Source organism: Scophthalmus maximus, chromosome 2, assembly GCF_022379125.1.
Source record: "Scophthalmus maximus strain ysfricsl-2021 chromosome 2, ASM2237912v1, whole genome shotgun sequence".
In the NCBI taxonomy this organism is placed as follows: Eukaryota; Metazoa; Chordata; class Actinopteri; order Pleuronectiformes; family Scophthalmidae; genus Scophthalmus; species Scophthalmus maximus.
Genome location: NC_061516.1, coordinates 16,835,984 through 16,850,553, shown reverse-complemented (window position 1 = coordinate 16,850,553; position 14,570 = coordinate 16,835,984). Strand labels below are relative to the sequence as shown.

Below are 14,570 nucleotides of genomic sequence, written 5' to 3'. Positions count from 1 at the left end.
TGACTATATCCATTCATCGTGTCTGAGCTGCGTGGACCCACCACAACGACCACTGCTGCACCGTGCTTTTCTGTGTGCGAGTGTGTGTGTGTGTGTGTGTGCGAGTGTGTGTGTGTGTGTGTGTGTGTGTGCGAGTGTGTGTGTGTGTGTGTGTGCGAGTGTGTGTGTGTGTGTGTGTGTGTGCGAGTGTGTGTGTGTGTGTGCGCGCGCGCGCTGCGCTGCGCAGGCCTCGGTCGGTGCTCTGCGCGCAACAGCAACGCCGCGCCGCGGCCCCGACCAGGAAGTGAATTTGAAGAAAATACGCGACTGTGGAGGTAGGATGACATAGAGGAGGAGAGGTGGAAGAGAAGGCAAGCGGAGGAAGAAGAAGAAGAAGAAGAAGAAGAAGAAGAAGAAGAAGATCGAACGCGTTTCTGGACCTGTATTGAGCTGCTGCCCCTCTGGGATACTCTGGAAAAAAAATGCTCATAAAGGAATTGTAAGTAGCTATGTTTGCATGTGTGTGTGTGTGTGTGTGTGAGTGAGTGTGTGACAGAGAGAGAGACAGAGAGAGAGAGAGAGAGAGAGAGAGAGAGAGAGAGAGGGAATTTGTGCGCGTCCATCCGTCGGGTTTCGCAGCGCTGACATTGTGGCCGGTCGCCCTGACTGGAATTACAAGAGCGCGTCCAGGGCGACGTCGACGTCCCGCATCTCTTCTCTCTCCGTCACCGCGACGTGTCCGTTCAATAAAGCAGCGGCTGCAGTTGCATCAGCAGCCGGCTCGGGCAGGCATGGCTGTGCCCTTCACATTTCTTACTGATTGATTTATTTATTTCTTTTTGCACCACGAGCCTCCAAGTGAGGTTATCACTGTGGCGGGTCACATAACTGCCTCCTGCCCTGGTGCTGTGCCGACGGACGGGTGTCGCGGTGCCGCTGTGTGACGCACGGCGCCACGCAGCGTCCCTCCGCGTAGGAGCCGCGGCGGCCGTGTTATTGATTCGCGGTGAAGGTGAAACGACCGATGGAGCATTCCGGCGCTTATACTGTACCTCTGGAGGAATGGTGGTAGGGAGGCGCGTGGCGATGCTCAGGGGGGGGGGGCTCGAGGGCAGAGAGAGGGTGGCAATGGGCAGGTATAGGAAAAGTGGGAGCAGAGCATTGGCTATTTCAAAAAAGGGCAAATGGCGAGGTTTTGGCGCACCAGTCAGGCATTTCTGACAATCTGACAGCTGGGCCGAAGTGGGATCTCGCGTGCAAACAGGAAGATCTGGGGGGGGGGGGGGTTCTGACACACTGCATGTGGGGCATTGGCTTTGCAGGCCACGGTGTGCAGGGAGGATATCTGAGCGACTGAGGCCTGTAGCCAGAATCAGCTGGTGGCTAAGAATACAAAAGCCAAGGCCAATATCATCCCAGCTCGTCTGCAAATTCTCTTAATCTAACCACCAGCTGATGCAGTGGGACGATGCGGGCCTTCAAACTAAGTAGCAGATATTAGACATGGTTGTGGACTTCAGACAAGGTGGCTCCATCATTTTGATGTTGTTCATTCTGCTTCATGGAGCTATAGGTGACTCACCTGTAGAAAGTCATTGGATCTCCTCTACATTCATAGGGTAACAATGTAGTTTCAGATAGTTGTCTGTCACTTAATATATCGCTATATTCTTCTATTTTTAGTCATACATGTAATTTCATTGTTTGATCTTGAACAATCTATATTGATTAGAGTCAGGTTTAAATGGGCATACAATTTGTCAACAGTGATCATTGTCTGGATTTCTCATCACATGTATTTCATCAATGAATGGCCCCGAACTCAAAAAAAAAAGCTCAGGATCGGAGTGATGGCATTGGCCAAAGATCTGAAGTGATTAGGGAGAGTCTGGGCCTCAGCGGTCTGCCTGGGAATTAATTAAATCGGTCGTGATTAAATGCTGAATGCATTGCACTGTCAACACATGGGCACATGAAGAGCCTTGCGCACGCACACACGCACGCACACACACACACCAAGATACACTTGTGTGGGTCAAGAGATCCATGTCCTACTGTAGCACAGACTTGGTATCGTGCTCACCTGAACCACTGACCTGAATTACTCCTGAGCCACTTTTTCCCCCCCCCCTGCTCTTCCATGAGTTTTGGCAGGTGTGCACCAATTTACTGTGCAATATATGATGCAATAAAGACAATGAATAGCAGTGAAAGAGGAAAATATATAGCGAAAAAGGCATATGGAGAAAAGGAGAAGACAGAACAGATGATCGAGGCAGGAGGAGAAAAGAGGTGTTTGTTTCCTGAAGCAACAGAAAGACACTTGTCAAGACCTTTAGACCAAGGAGATTTACAGACACAGAGCATCCAGGTGACTTTAGTCCTTGTTTGACTTGAGCCTACATTAAAATATAAACTTTACTTAATACTTAGATGCACGAAAGACTTACTTTGAGCATTTTAAAAGGTGCACAATAATATGATACACAATATTATATCAGAAACGAATGCCAAACAAACAACAACTGGTCACTCACTTGTTTTACCACTATCCTTGTTTCACTACTTCACAATGTGAAAAAACTGTGTCCTTGAATGTAGACATGGGTGTCATCAGTTTGTTGTTGTTGTTGTTGGTGGACCTATGTGTCAATTTGTCAGTCAGGTCCCAGCACTCTTCATGTAAACATAATGAAATGATGTTTGAGACAGACAAAATGCTAATAAGTCATTTTATTTATGGACAGTGTACGTGCACTTCTTCTGTGTGCTGTTTATGTTTTTATTTTATGTCCAGTAAAACCACCGCTGGTTAGTTTCTCTTTGGGATTTTATTGAAGAAATAAAAACACAAAAATGCCAACAAAATTTAGAGAACATAATGAGTGTAGATATGGCTTTCATGTTAAAAAAAGAAAAGAAAAGCATAAATGATAATGGTGCATAAGGATCATGAGGCAGAAATGCAGACGGAGAGAATCTCTTGATCACAGCTTCCCCTGCCTGTAAAATAACCTCTATGATAAACCTTTTTAAATATACATTCAACCTGAAAATTTAGGCTTCACATCTCACTTTTTGAATTTGATCTTGGCTGTTTTCCTGCATCAGTGAAGCATATTCTCATCTTCTCCTCAGAATAGCAAAGAATAAATCATCTACTCTCTCCCGAAGACTCAGTGTCACAGTGTCAAAGTGAAATATGTGGATTTCATACTTAATTGGCTGGTGTTGTATTTTTGTCTTTGTAACGTTTGGTATCCGTCTTATTTTATATTGTTAACAAAGGATAATGTGTCACAAAGTCAACACTTAAAATTGAAATTAATCAAAAAACCCCGTAAATTGTGAAGTGCTTATCTGGGATACAGAGCTGAAGTCACTCAGCACCTGATCTGTTTGATGGTCATCTACTCCTTGTATAGCTGGTATACTGTACATATGCTGTCACTCATTACAAATCCCTGTCGGTTTACTCCAGCTCAGCTGAAGAGTCCGCTGAAACAGCTTCATGCAAAGGACACATGTCTGTCAGATAACTGGTTTGTGGGGAGCTGAATGGTTAGAGATGTCACTTCCTGTGGTCAGTGCGTCACTCACAGGGTCTCTCCGGGCTGATCCAGTTCACAGAGCATGACAAGATGTCATACTACGATGCCAATAATGAATTTAGTAGCGCAATATTTAGGGATTAATGCTCACGGGGTCAAACGTTGTGCAATATGTTTACTATTAAACCAAATGGAGTGCCTGAGGTTATCAGGATTGTTTACCGGGGAAAAAAGAAATAACGAGTAACACAAGAATCAGTCTGCAGGGGAAGTAATCCAGGAGGAAGTATCTGTGTATGTTTTCTTCACTGTATTTGGTATGAATGAGTTGGACAAAAATCAATTCTCCTGAGCTGCAAAACAAACTAATCCACTGGTTAGAGCTCAGCATATAGGAGCAAAGTTTTGGGTTGATTGATGCATTTTTATTCTTTTAACAACTTCCTTTCTTGTTCCTTCTCTTCCAGTCGAGTGATTCTTCCTATCTCTGTGGAAGAGGTAAGTTTTATTTGTGTGTGTGTGTGTGTGTGTGTGTGTGTGTGTGTGTGTGTGTGTGTGTGTGTGTGTGTGTGTGTGTGTGTGTGTGTGTGTGTGTGTGTGTGTGTGTGTGTGTGTGTGTGTGTGTGTGTTATGTTGTACTTTTACATGTGTTGATATTTAAATTGTGCACACATAAGATGTGGGCTGCACGGTGGTGTAGTGGTTAGCACCTTCGCCTCACCTTCGAATCCCGGGTCAACCAGGGCCTTTCTGTGTGGAGTTTGCATGTTCTCCCGTATGCGTGGGTTCCCTCCGGCTTCTCCGGCTTCCTCCCACAGTCCAAAGAGATGAAGAATGGAGTTAGGTTCATTGGAGACTCTAAATTGACCATAGGTACTTTACAGCTCCATCATATCAAAGAAGGTTGCAAGCAGACAAACTGCTGAATCAACACAGTCAACAAATTCTTTCCCCTCGACCTCGTCCTCCTTTCTCTGGCTCTGCCCCCTGTTATCCTCGTTTCCATTGCTGCTCTATTCAGGCGTGCATCGTAAATGAGTCAGCTGAAAGTATACTTCCATGACATTGTGTGTAACCACCACCATAATCTGCACAAAGCAGCACATAATCTGCTCTTACACACACTAAACAGTCTCAGGTATGAGTGTAAAGCACCAGTTGGGATTAGAATGGCATGTCCTCTTCATATATTCTTTACTTACTTGCAATAAAAACAACCAAACCAAAAACATTTGGGGGAATCTTCCTTGTATTGATTTGCTTGCCAAAGAAAATCTGTGACTTCGAAACATCTCCTGGTGTTGTACACATTCATTTTCATTCTACCGCCAAACCACGAGGCAGTGGAGAGAGAGAAATACTGTATATGTCGATTCTCTTTAGATCCACACCAGTTGCTTCTCATTAACTGTGGTCAGCAGAGTCGTATCTCTGTACAATGAGGCAGGTTTTCTCTCAAGCAGGAGGCCTGACCGTTGTGTCCCAGTCAGTATAGTATGTCACAATTCGATGCTGGGGAAAGACATTATTAGAGGAGCCTTTTTTTGGCTCCCTCCAGGGCTCCCTCCGTTATTTGCCTCTACATACCAGATATGGAGATTTGTAATCTCTGTGCAAATAATAGAATAATTCTTACTCCATCAGCTCGTTCCTTGTGTATGATGTTGTAAGCGTGTCTGCGCTCCGGTCCAGCTTTGAGCAGAGGTTATACGGTGGATTAGAGGTGATTAAGAAATGAAAAGATCCATTGTGCTTTGTTCCAACACTCGCATGCACACCCCGGTATCAGGAAGATGGGGCCCGAGAGGAAGAATGGGACGAGAGGTTTGTGGCACATGTTGCGAATGAGGAACCAAATTGTGCGCAATATAAAATTAGATGTGACAAGAAGATGTAGAGGATGAGAGTTTATGGAAGAGATTATGAGGATTCGGGGACAGGGTATGGCGAAGGTAGCGATCAGGGATAAGAAGAAAATGTAATCCATCACTTAAGATTGAAATAGATGAGCTCATGATACAGGAGAAAAAAGAAAAGTATATCTGTCCGTGACTGTGAAAGCTCACTTATCTTCAGGATGATACATGGCGAATGCAACATGCATTCATTAAAGGAGGATGGGAGGGAGCATCTTCTTATTTCTCTTTTTCACACTTTTCTGCCTCAGTCCGACCACAGCGTGTTTTTCTTGTTCTTTTCTTATTTTCAGTACCAGGTTGGCCAGCTGTACTCTGTGGCCGAGGCCAGTAAGAATGAGACGGGTGGAGGAGAAGGAGTGGAGGTGCTAAAAAATGAGCCCTACGAGAAAGAAGGCGAGAAGGGACAGTACACGCACAAAATCTACCATTTGCAGAGGTAAGACGTGTTCAGGGCACGTTTCAATGCAAAGAAGGTTCATGTAAACCTCACCCATTTAAATAAAAGCCTTCTTCCTGGTTCACCCCATGTGGACTATAGTACGCTGGAAACGACCAATAGCTTTTAAGGGATAGTTCAAAATTATTGTTATTATCATTATAATGTATACCCAAATAGAGTTAGATGAAAGAGAGCAAACCTGGCTCTGTACAATTTAACTAAGGCATGCTCGCTACTGTGTGAGACTGTACTGTACTTACACATGATAATGTTGAGATGCTCATGCCGAGCAGGTGTAACGTTAAATATCACTGCTTCTAAATCATTATGGTAAGGTATTACTTTTGAGTTATTAGGTCAAATTAAATAAGTTAAATAATGTGAAAAATTACAGTGATTTGTTTTTACGTTTTATTTTTCTTCCTATTAGTAAAGTGCCATCATTCGTCAGAATGTTGGCTCCAGCTTCTGCTCTCAATATCCATGAGAAAGCCTGGAATGCATATCCGTACTGTCGCACAGGTAACTCGCACACACACACAAACACACACATACCCACACACACACACAAATGTCATGTACAAAATTCGGACTACATCATATATCTGAAGCTGCGTACGTTTTTCTTTTTTCTCATTATTTTCATAGTTTGCCACGTGTCTCACAGAGCTTTAGTGGTGCACGAAAAATAAGAATAAAAACCCCTTTCGGGGTTACAGGTACAGACACCATTATAAGAATAACTAAACTATGTTTAATAGAAATTAGATATTCCGTCCTTAATAAAATGTCCCAATCACAGGAAATCCTTGGTCATGGTTGAAATCCACACTCCCCGGGGGGAGCCCCATCCTCCAAACTTCGAATCTATTGAATGTAGCCAATCTGTCCAAGCTATTGGAGGCTGTAATTATACCCACCATAATAACTGCAAATTCATGTTTTAATATATTTGGTATCTGAAATCTGTCACTGAATAAACATTAAACAGGAGTCCGAGGGGGATAATGTTCTCACTGAAGGGCTTCCTTATCTGTTGTACATATTTGATTCAAAGGGAAATTATAATGCTGAACATGATCATGTCCACTTGATATTAATCTTAGACTAGTGGGAATGTAATTGGCTCAAATTATTTTGAGGTCGCGCAGATGCTGATCACTTCTCCACATGAAGTTTGTTCTCTCGGTACCTCTCTCCCTTTCTCTCTCTCTCTCTCTCTCACCTTGAAAGAGTTGTTGAATAATTTACTGTGTTCAGTGAGAAGAGTCATGCAATCACTTGAGATCTCACACACACACACACATACACCGACAGCCATCTGTTATGCAAACACACAAGATATTAAAAAGCACAACCTGATCGTACACAAACACAATACCCACTGACGAATACCGTCCAATAGTTCCCCTTGACCTATTGTTCAACCCTAAATGTTATTCAATTTATAATATGTATCTCGTATTTTTCGTTTGCTCCTATGCATTCTTTCTCATGGCTCTGCAGTTATCACTGTAAGTATTTTTTTTTTAATCTTTTGTGCTCATAAATTAAATAAATTTATGACAACACAAACGCACACACACCAAACTTTGCCTCACATAGAGGCAGCGAATGAACCTGAAAGTGGAGAAAGAAATCTGATCCATTTCAGTGACACTGCAGCAGCGGGAATAGTCAGACAACATTGCTCTGCATGTGTGTGTGCGTGTGTGTGTGCGTGTGTGTGTGTGTGTGTGTGTGTGTGTGTGTGTGTGTGTGTGTGTGTGTGTGTGTGTGTGTGTGTGTGTGTGTGTGTGTGTGTGTGTGTGTGTGTGTGTGTGTGTGTGTGTGTGTGTGTGTGTGTGTGTGTGTGTGTGTGTGTGTGTGTAAGAGCAGGAAACTGACTCGTGTCAATTGTATTTCATGATTTTGCATTGCTTAGATATTGTTCTGTACACTTGCTGTCCGTCTTCACTCAGGACTCTTTTCTCCGCAGAACGAGTATATGAAAGATAACTTCCTGATCAAGATTGAGACATGGCACAAACCTGACTTGGGACACCTTGAAAATGTAATTGCAAAAGACTGTAATGAGCAGAGAACGTGTGTGTGTAAATGAGATGCTATCGTGTATTTTGATGTGGTCATTTTTGGGGGGTAGAGAACTTCAAACTGTGCATACATGGCAGAGATGCAATGATCTGAAGTAATGCTTCATCTTAAATCATGCTGTATCTCACACTTGGTATGGGTTACACTGTTTTCTTTCCAAATCAAAAACTGTTCTATAAAATTTTGTCCAACACATGGAACCAAGCCATTGTTTTGGCTACTACAAAAAAGGCTACAACAAATTCCCTCAAGTATAATTTTCTGCATTTTTATCGTACAGGCTTTCTTGTGTTACGTGTTGCCTGCAGAGGTGTGTGTCTGTATCTAGCTCTGCTCTGTGGTTCTGCCTCAGGTTCACGGTTTGGATGCAGAAACTTGGAAAAAGGTGGATGTAGTCTATATTGACATTGCGGACAGAAGCCAAGTGGATTCGAAGGTGAGTATGTTCAATTTCAGATCCGTAGTAAGATGAATACAGAAACGAGATCTCTTAACTCTTGTGTATGCCTTCGGCTCACTGTGTTTCTTCTCGTGTCTCTCCAGGACTATAAGCCCGAGGAAGACCCGTGCAGGTTCAAGTCGATGAAGACCAGCCGAGGCCCTCTAGGACCAGACTGGAAGGTGCAGAGTCTTGTTATAAATGTCTCAGACATGTCTGACGCCACCGAAATACACGATAACCAAAGGATCTTTTGAAACTATTGATATGAAATATGATATGATATGAAATAGGGAAAAAAAATCACTTGTTCTGACTCTCGCTGCTTAGCAACTGTAATGTTCAGTCAGCATTGAAGACCTAAGCACTCGGCAAAAGTTTTGTTGACAATTTAAAAATGATCCGTGTGTATTTGTGTGCACTTGCAGAAGGAGCTTCCTAACAAGAAAGACTGCCCACACATGTGTGCCTACAAACTGGTCACTGTCAAATTCAAGTGGTGGGGACTGCAAAATAAAGTGGAGAGTTTCATTCAGAAGGTTTGTTCACAGTTCAGACTGTGCTACATAACAGTTCGTCACTGTGACATCCAGGTAGCCACAGGTCAAGATCAGCTACTGAGCACGGATCTTTAACAACCAAGGAAACTTTTGAGTTATTTTCCCTCCTGGACAGTATTTTTTTGTGTGTGTGTGTGTCAAGAACTGTTGTTGCCTTTGGTGTATATCCTGTGCATGCATGCAGTACATACAGTCTGAGTTGATAGTGTAAAAGTACCACACCACGCTGCACACACTGTACATACATGCTGCACCAGCCTCTAGTGGATAAACAGGCTACAGCAGGATAGAATTCAACCCATAATCACACAGCTTCATTTTAGCATTCGAGTTCCGTTTCTCCAAATCACAGTTTGACTTCATGTTTTCTTTTCCTGTCGTCCTCAGCAAGAGAAACGCTTGTTCACCAATTTCCACCGTCAGCTGTTCTGCTGGATCGACAAGTGGATTGAATTGAACATGGAAGACATTCGCCGCATGGAGGAGGAGACGCGCAAGGAGTTAGACGAGGTAGGCAATGAAAACTGAGCAGGACGGATCCAGACACGGTCTGCGCAGATCTGAATCTTTTAACATTTTCAAGAACAAGTTGACATGAGTAGAAGCTAGTTGGTCAGTCATAGTCTTCGAGTCCTGAAACGGGACAGGGTGTCAGCTCCGCTGTGTTTGAGTACGAACTGGGATTTATCATGCAGCGACAGCATTTCAGTGTGTGATGTGTGTTTTTGATGTGTTTGTCAGATGAGGGTGAAGGACCCCGTGAAGGGGATGGTGGCTCTGGAGGACTGAGGTTGTGTCAGACTGTGAATGCTGCTGCTCATCGGGTGAGAGGAATATGAATCAAGTGTTTTGTGAACCATAACATTGCACCTTAATATCCATTTGTCTGTCAGTATGAACACAAACTCTTGGAGTTTTTTGGGGGGGTTTTTCATACGCTGGTCAGTTTTGGGGCCATTTTCCTTTTATTTCCACATTTATTTTACTACACTGCATCAGTTGATTTCAATTACAACACACATTGTTTTTTAATTTCCATTCAGTAGCACTTATAAACACCAGCACTTATTTCTGACTATATTCTGAAGGTTTTTTACAAAGACGTTTGTTCATATATCATTCCTATCCTGATTTATTGCTTAAACATGGCAACAAAATATTTTTTAATGGCTGTTGACAGTATTGTCTGATTCATTCAGGGATAACATATAAGACTTATTCAAACCCCCTCTTTTTTAAATCTTCTTTATACTAATTACATTCTCAATATGGCTGTATTATTGAAAAACATGCTAATAAGTAACCAAAGGAAATGCCTTGTGTGTATGCTCTTATTTCTCTCTGTCTCTTTCAGACCAGAATACCCAGACACCAGCGGATTCACATCCTCCTCTTGTTCCAACTGATACAACACCTGACCGGCCGGTCCAAACTCTTCCTTCCCCCGGTGCAATCTGGTTTTCGGGGACCTGGACCCAGTAAACTCCCAATTTTCCAGCTGGTCTCCTCCACCCCATTCCACCCCCCCACCCCCCAGTCCCATCTATCTCTGTTTGTTTTTCCATCCAGTGTCCCCATCTTAATAACTGCTCTGAGGCCTCCAGTAGCAACAATATAGATTTTATCAGTCCTCTCTTTCTCTCTCTCAGTGTGCGAACTGTTCTAAACTACAGAGAATAGTGTCATATACTCTGCAATTTAGGACTTCTTTCTATTTAAGATGTCCCAATGTGTATATATACAGTATACAGTATATTGGGGAGCTGAATCATTGTATTGAAATATATATATATATATAAATATTAATATATATAAACAGGGTTTTTAAAATGATTTGTCCTTAAGTGTGTCTGTGGATTTTTATTCTTCCAGACTAAGCTGTGTCTGCTCAGTGTTGCATTTTGATCCCGTGTTTTTTTTTCTCTTCTCGTTTTTCTTTCTTTCTTTTTTTCCATATTTTTCTGGATGTGTTAGTACCTCCCCTCTCGCCATTTGTGTCATGTTTTATGCAGTGTTTCCTTTTGTTGCTCAAATCAATTTGCAAATCTACAAACTGCAGCTGCAAGGTCGCAATTGTGAGTGTTATGTTGTGTCTGTTGTGCTCCTGAGGTACCAGATAGGATTTATTCGTATTATATCCCTGAATATGTTGATGCATTCATTGGCTTTTCTGCGACTTTGTGTGTGTGTGTGTGTGCGTGCGTGCGTGTGTTTCTGTAGCTTTTGAAGGCCATATTTTAAATTTTTTCGTCACCAGCTCATTTCTCTTGATCTTAAGTTCCATCAGGCTGTTCAAACAGTCTGCTAGAAAGTGAAAGAATCATTTTTATATTCAAATATTCATTAACACACACACACACACACACACACACACATAAAGAGAGAGAAAGTCTCTTCTACTCTTCTCATAAGATAGAAGACAAAATGTATGAATACAATAGAAAATGCACAGTAGACAACTAGAACAGCCATAAATGAGTATAGGACTGTCTCTCCTTTAGTCTGACAATCCACAGGATTCACATACTTTAAATGCAAAACTTGTTTTTTCATGGTGGTGATTTTAAAATGAACAGCCACCACGGATATGCATCTCTTCCCACACGCTGTAGATAGAAAAAAATGTTCTCTGAGAGTAATACTTTAAGGTTGTCTGCATAAATCTTTGCCCTGTCACCCATTCTGTCATTCCTCCAGTGGATAAATGGTATTATCCAGTGATAGCAATAACTACCATGACACGTTGGGTCTCCCGTTTATCATTGACAATCTGTTTCTGTCGTGAAAACAGTTTTATTCGAGCAGAAGCGAAGCTGAAAGTCAACTCGTTGTTATTTGTTAAACGCTGGTTTTGTGGTGTCCGTCTTTGGAGGAGTCTGCCGATTGTTGTTTGTAGTAGTGTGGTTTTTTCGATATATGCATGGGTGTACATGAGTAATGTATGGTGGCGTGTCTTTGAAGAGATCCGATGCTGGCTGGGTAAAGAGGGGAGGACGTGATGAAGGTAGTGGAGCGTTTAACAACAGGCCCTGTCCCGATTCCTCTTGTTGATGACTGTCTGGCCTCCTTTTGTCCTCAGTCATCTTTATTTTTTCTCTTTTCTATCCTTCACATCCTCCACATATTTTAACAGTGTGGGAACATTAGAGAGCAAGCAACAGATAACATCAGAAGGCCATTGCCACAATGCTTACACAGTTTACTCACAGTTGATACATTTGAATTATGACAGTGTCATGGACAAAATATCTGCCATCAAAACAAGTAAAATAAAAATAAAAAATAAAAATATATATATATATATGTATTTATGTGTATATATACATATATATATATATATATACTGTATATATGTATGTATGTTAGCACTTAGAGTGATTGTAAAATAAAATTTGATTAATTTGACATTCATATCAATATTTTGCCTAGAATAAAAAGCAGACATTGTGCATTAATGACTACGTCACAAAACAAAACAGCTTTCATAAAAATGTCTAAAGATGTTTTTGCGCTGTGACATTCACCTTCACTTTTTCCAACCAGTGAACCTGCTTTATTTTACTCAGCTTTCTAAGTCTTTAGCATGATAAATCCAAATTTCTTTAAAAAAAAATATACCATTAGAAACTGTATTAAAGCAGCCTTGCCTCGGTGATACCTACTTAATAACTTTAAAATCTCTTATTGTCCATCCTTGTGACACGTTTTACAGGTATTTGTGTATCTGTCAGATTAAGATTCTGTTGCGTCCTCTTTAAAGAAAACACACCTCTCTCTGTGTCCATCGAGCATCTCACTCACTGTCAGTGATGGGGCTACCAACTGATTCATGGAGATTTATGGATGTACTGGAGATTTGTGGATGTACTGTATGTACCGACTCTGTAAATAGCAAATAAATTAATGTAGATGATACATAAATATATATATATATAGACCAGACTGTCCTGCCAAACCTTCAGCACACCCTCTCGGCACTTGATCCTCTAATCCCCTTGCTAAATCGTCAGGCATTACACAGACCACAGTGACCACGTTGCTCTCGCAGAGGTGTCCTGAGGGGGCGGAGAGCTACAGTTGCAGAAATGTGCTGCTGATTAGATATTTATCCTTACACGCTGTTAGAGGTTTTGCTGGCTGCAGATTTTAATGACGCCCCAGCAAAGCAGTGGAGAGCTGAGATGCTGTGCTGTTTGCAGCGGGAGGGAGAAAAAAGCAAAGCAAAGCAAAAAGCCTATCCACTACTTCCTCTCCTTCTCACGTCCGTGCCCTCACAGACCGGGACCAGGTCTCATTGACAGGACAGTGTATAAATATATATTTTTGTTCTGAATGTTGTTGTACTGCTGTTGTCAGTCTCTGAACTACACCCGCCTCTCTCACTGAAAAGGAACATACCGTATGGCGGCAGCTTGGGTCGACTCATTGATCCACTTAATTAGCGGATGGTGTCGGCACTAAGTGGAGCCTCCGTAGGAATTTAGTTAGATTTGCCGTCTTGTGGTCGGCGATGGGGGTCGAGGGGAAACTACTCCGCAGCTACGACCGGGTGCTTGAGGCTTGTCTGTTTGGAAACAGATACTGACTGTAGATCCATTTTAAAGACACCATACAAACTTGTGAGAGAACATGGCTTAACAGAGACAATCTCATAGATATCTGTTGTTAGATTCCTCAATTTATAATCAGAGTATGAAACCAAATGATTCCACAGTTCCAAACTGTTTTTAGATTATAAAATCTCTCTCTCTCTCTCTCTCTCTCTCTTACTCTCGCTCACTCCTGTTAACTTGTCTCCTGTTTTTTCCTTTCTTTTATTGTGAATTTGTGCCTTTTTTTGTCATCTTATCTTCCAATAACACTACTGTACATTGGAGACGTAAGAAATGAATAAAAAGAAGCAGAGCTACTGTACATAAGTTTTGATGTGAAAGTTGTCGTTTTTCTTTTGCTCTAATTCATGCGCTGTAACACAAGAGCAATGATCTCCTAACTCATTTACCACCGAATTTTGACTGCAAGGAGAGCAATGATACTGGACTTAGGGCAATCAGAGGTATGTTAGTCTTTAATTAAAACCCATCTCTAGTAAAGCTTTGGGAAGCTGCTAAATATTTATATTAAAGTAGTATAAAAGTCAATTATAAAGCAATTTACTGGTAGGTCTAGAAAAATAAAACAGGCTGGCAGGCCGCAGCCTCCACACACACACACACAAACACACACACACACACACACACACACACACACACAGTAGGCAGGGTACAATTAATCAGGCTTTGGCTGCCAAAGATTACTATCTAAGGGGCAGAGGAGGAGAAAGAAAGAGTGCTGCTACAGATTTTGTGAGACAGCACAATCTGTGGGTGTTTAGAAGGTGTTAAAAGACACCAACACTGCTCCAACAGTAAAGCAGCCATCTAGTAACAGAATACAACAATGAAGGACAGCACCCTCTACATTTCAAATGAGTGCAAAACATTACAAAGACATTCAGTGGAATCAATCGATATTTTCCCATTAATTTAACACCAATATGTGAGCTAAATTAATGAACTCATTCATTAAACTGAGTTTATAAATCAACAA

General features: G+C 41.9%; 1 protein-coding gene across 2 annotated transcripts; it reads left to right on the top strand.

Annotated features, from left to right (window-relative positions):
• Positions 1–223: 223 nt before the first annotated feature.
• Positions 224–13,900, top strand: pitpnab (phosphatidylinositol transfer protein, alpha b). Of its 2 annotated transcripts, XM_035626053.2 has the most exons (12): positions 224–478; positions 3,998–4,028; positions 5,740–5,885; positions 6,319–6,410; positions 7,395–7,402; positions 7,867–7,941; positions 8,335–8,418; positions 8,526–8,603; positions 8,850–8,960; positions 9,369–9,491; positions 9,723–9,805; positions 10,336–13,900. In XM_035626053.2, the coding sequence occupies exons 1-11, from the start codon at positions 462–464 to the stop codon at positions 9,768–9,770; spliced, it is 813 nt and encodes a 270-aa protein (XP_035481946.1). In that variant the 5' UTR covers positions 224–461; the 3' UTR covers positions 9,771–9,805; positions 10,336–13,900. The 2 variants fall into 2 exon arrangements, with proteins under 2 accessions (XP_035481946.1, XP_035481947.1); XM_035626054.2 differs by lacking the exon at positions 7,395–7,402.
• Positions 13,901–14,570: the final 670 nt, after the last annotated feature.

Excerpts from the sequence above, each read along its gene's own strand:
- pitpnab (XM_035626053.2), top strand. Across the intron at positions 8,419-8,525 it reads GAAGCCAAGTGGATTCGAAG|GACTATAAGCCCGAGGAAGA; the intron begins GTGAGTATGTTC and ends GTGTCTCTCCAG. Across the intron at positions 9,492-9,722 it reads CGCGCAAGGAGTTAGACGAG|ATGAGGGTGAAGGACCCCGT; the intron begins GTAGGCAATGAA and ends TGTGTTTGTCAG.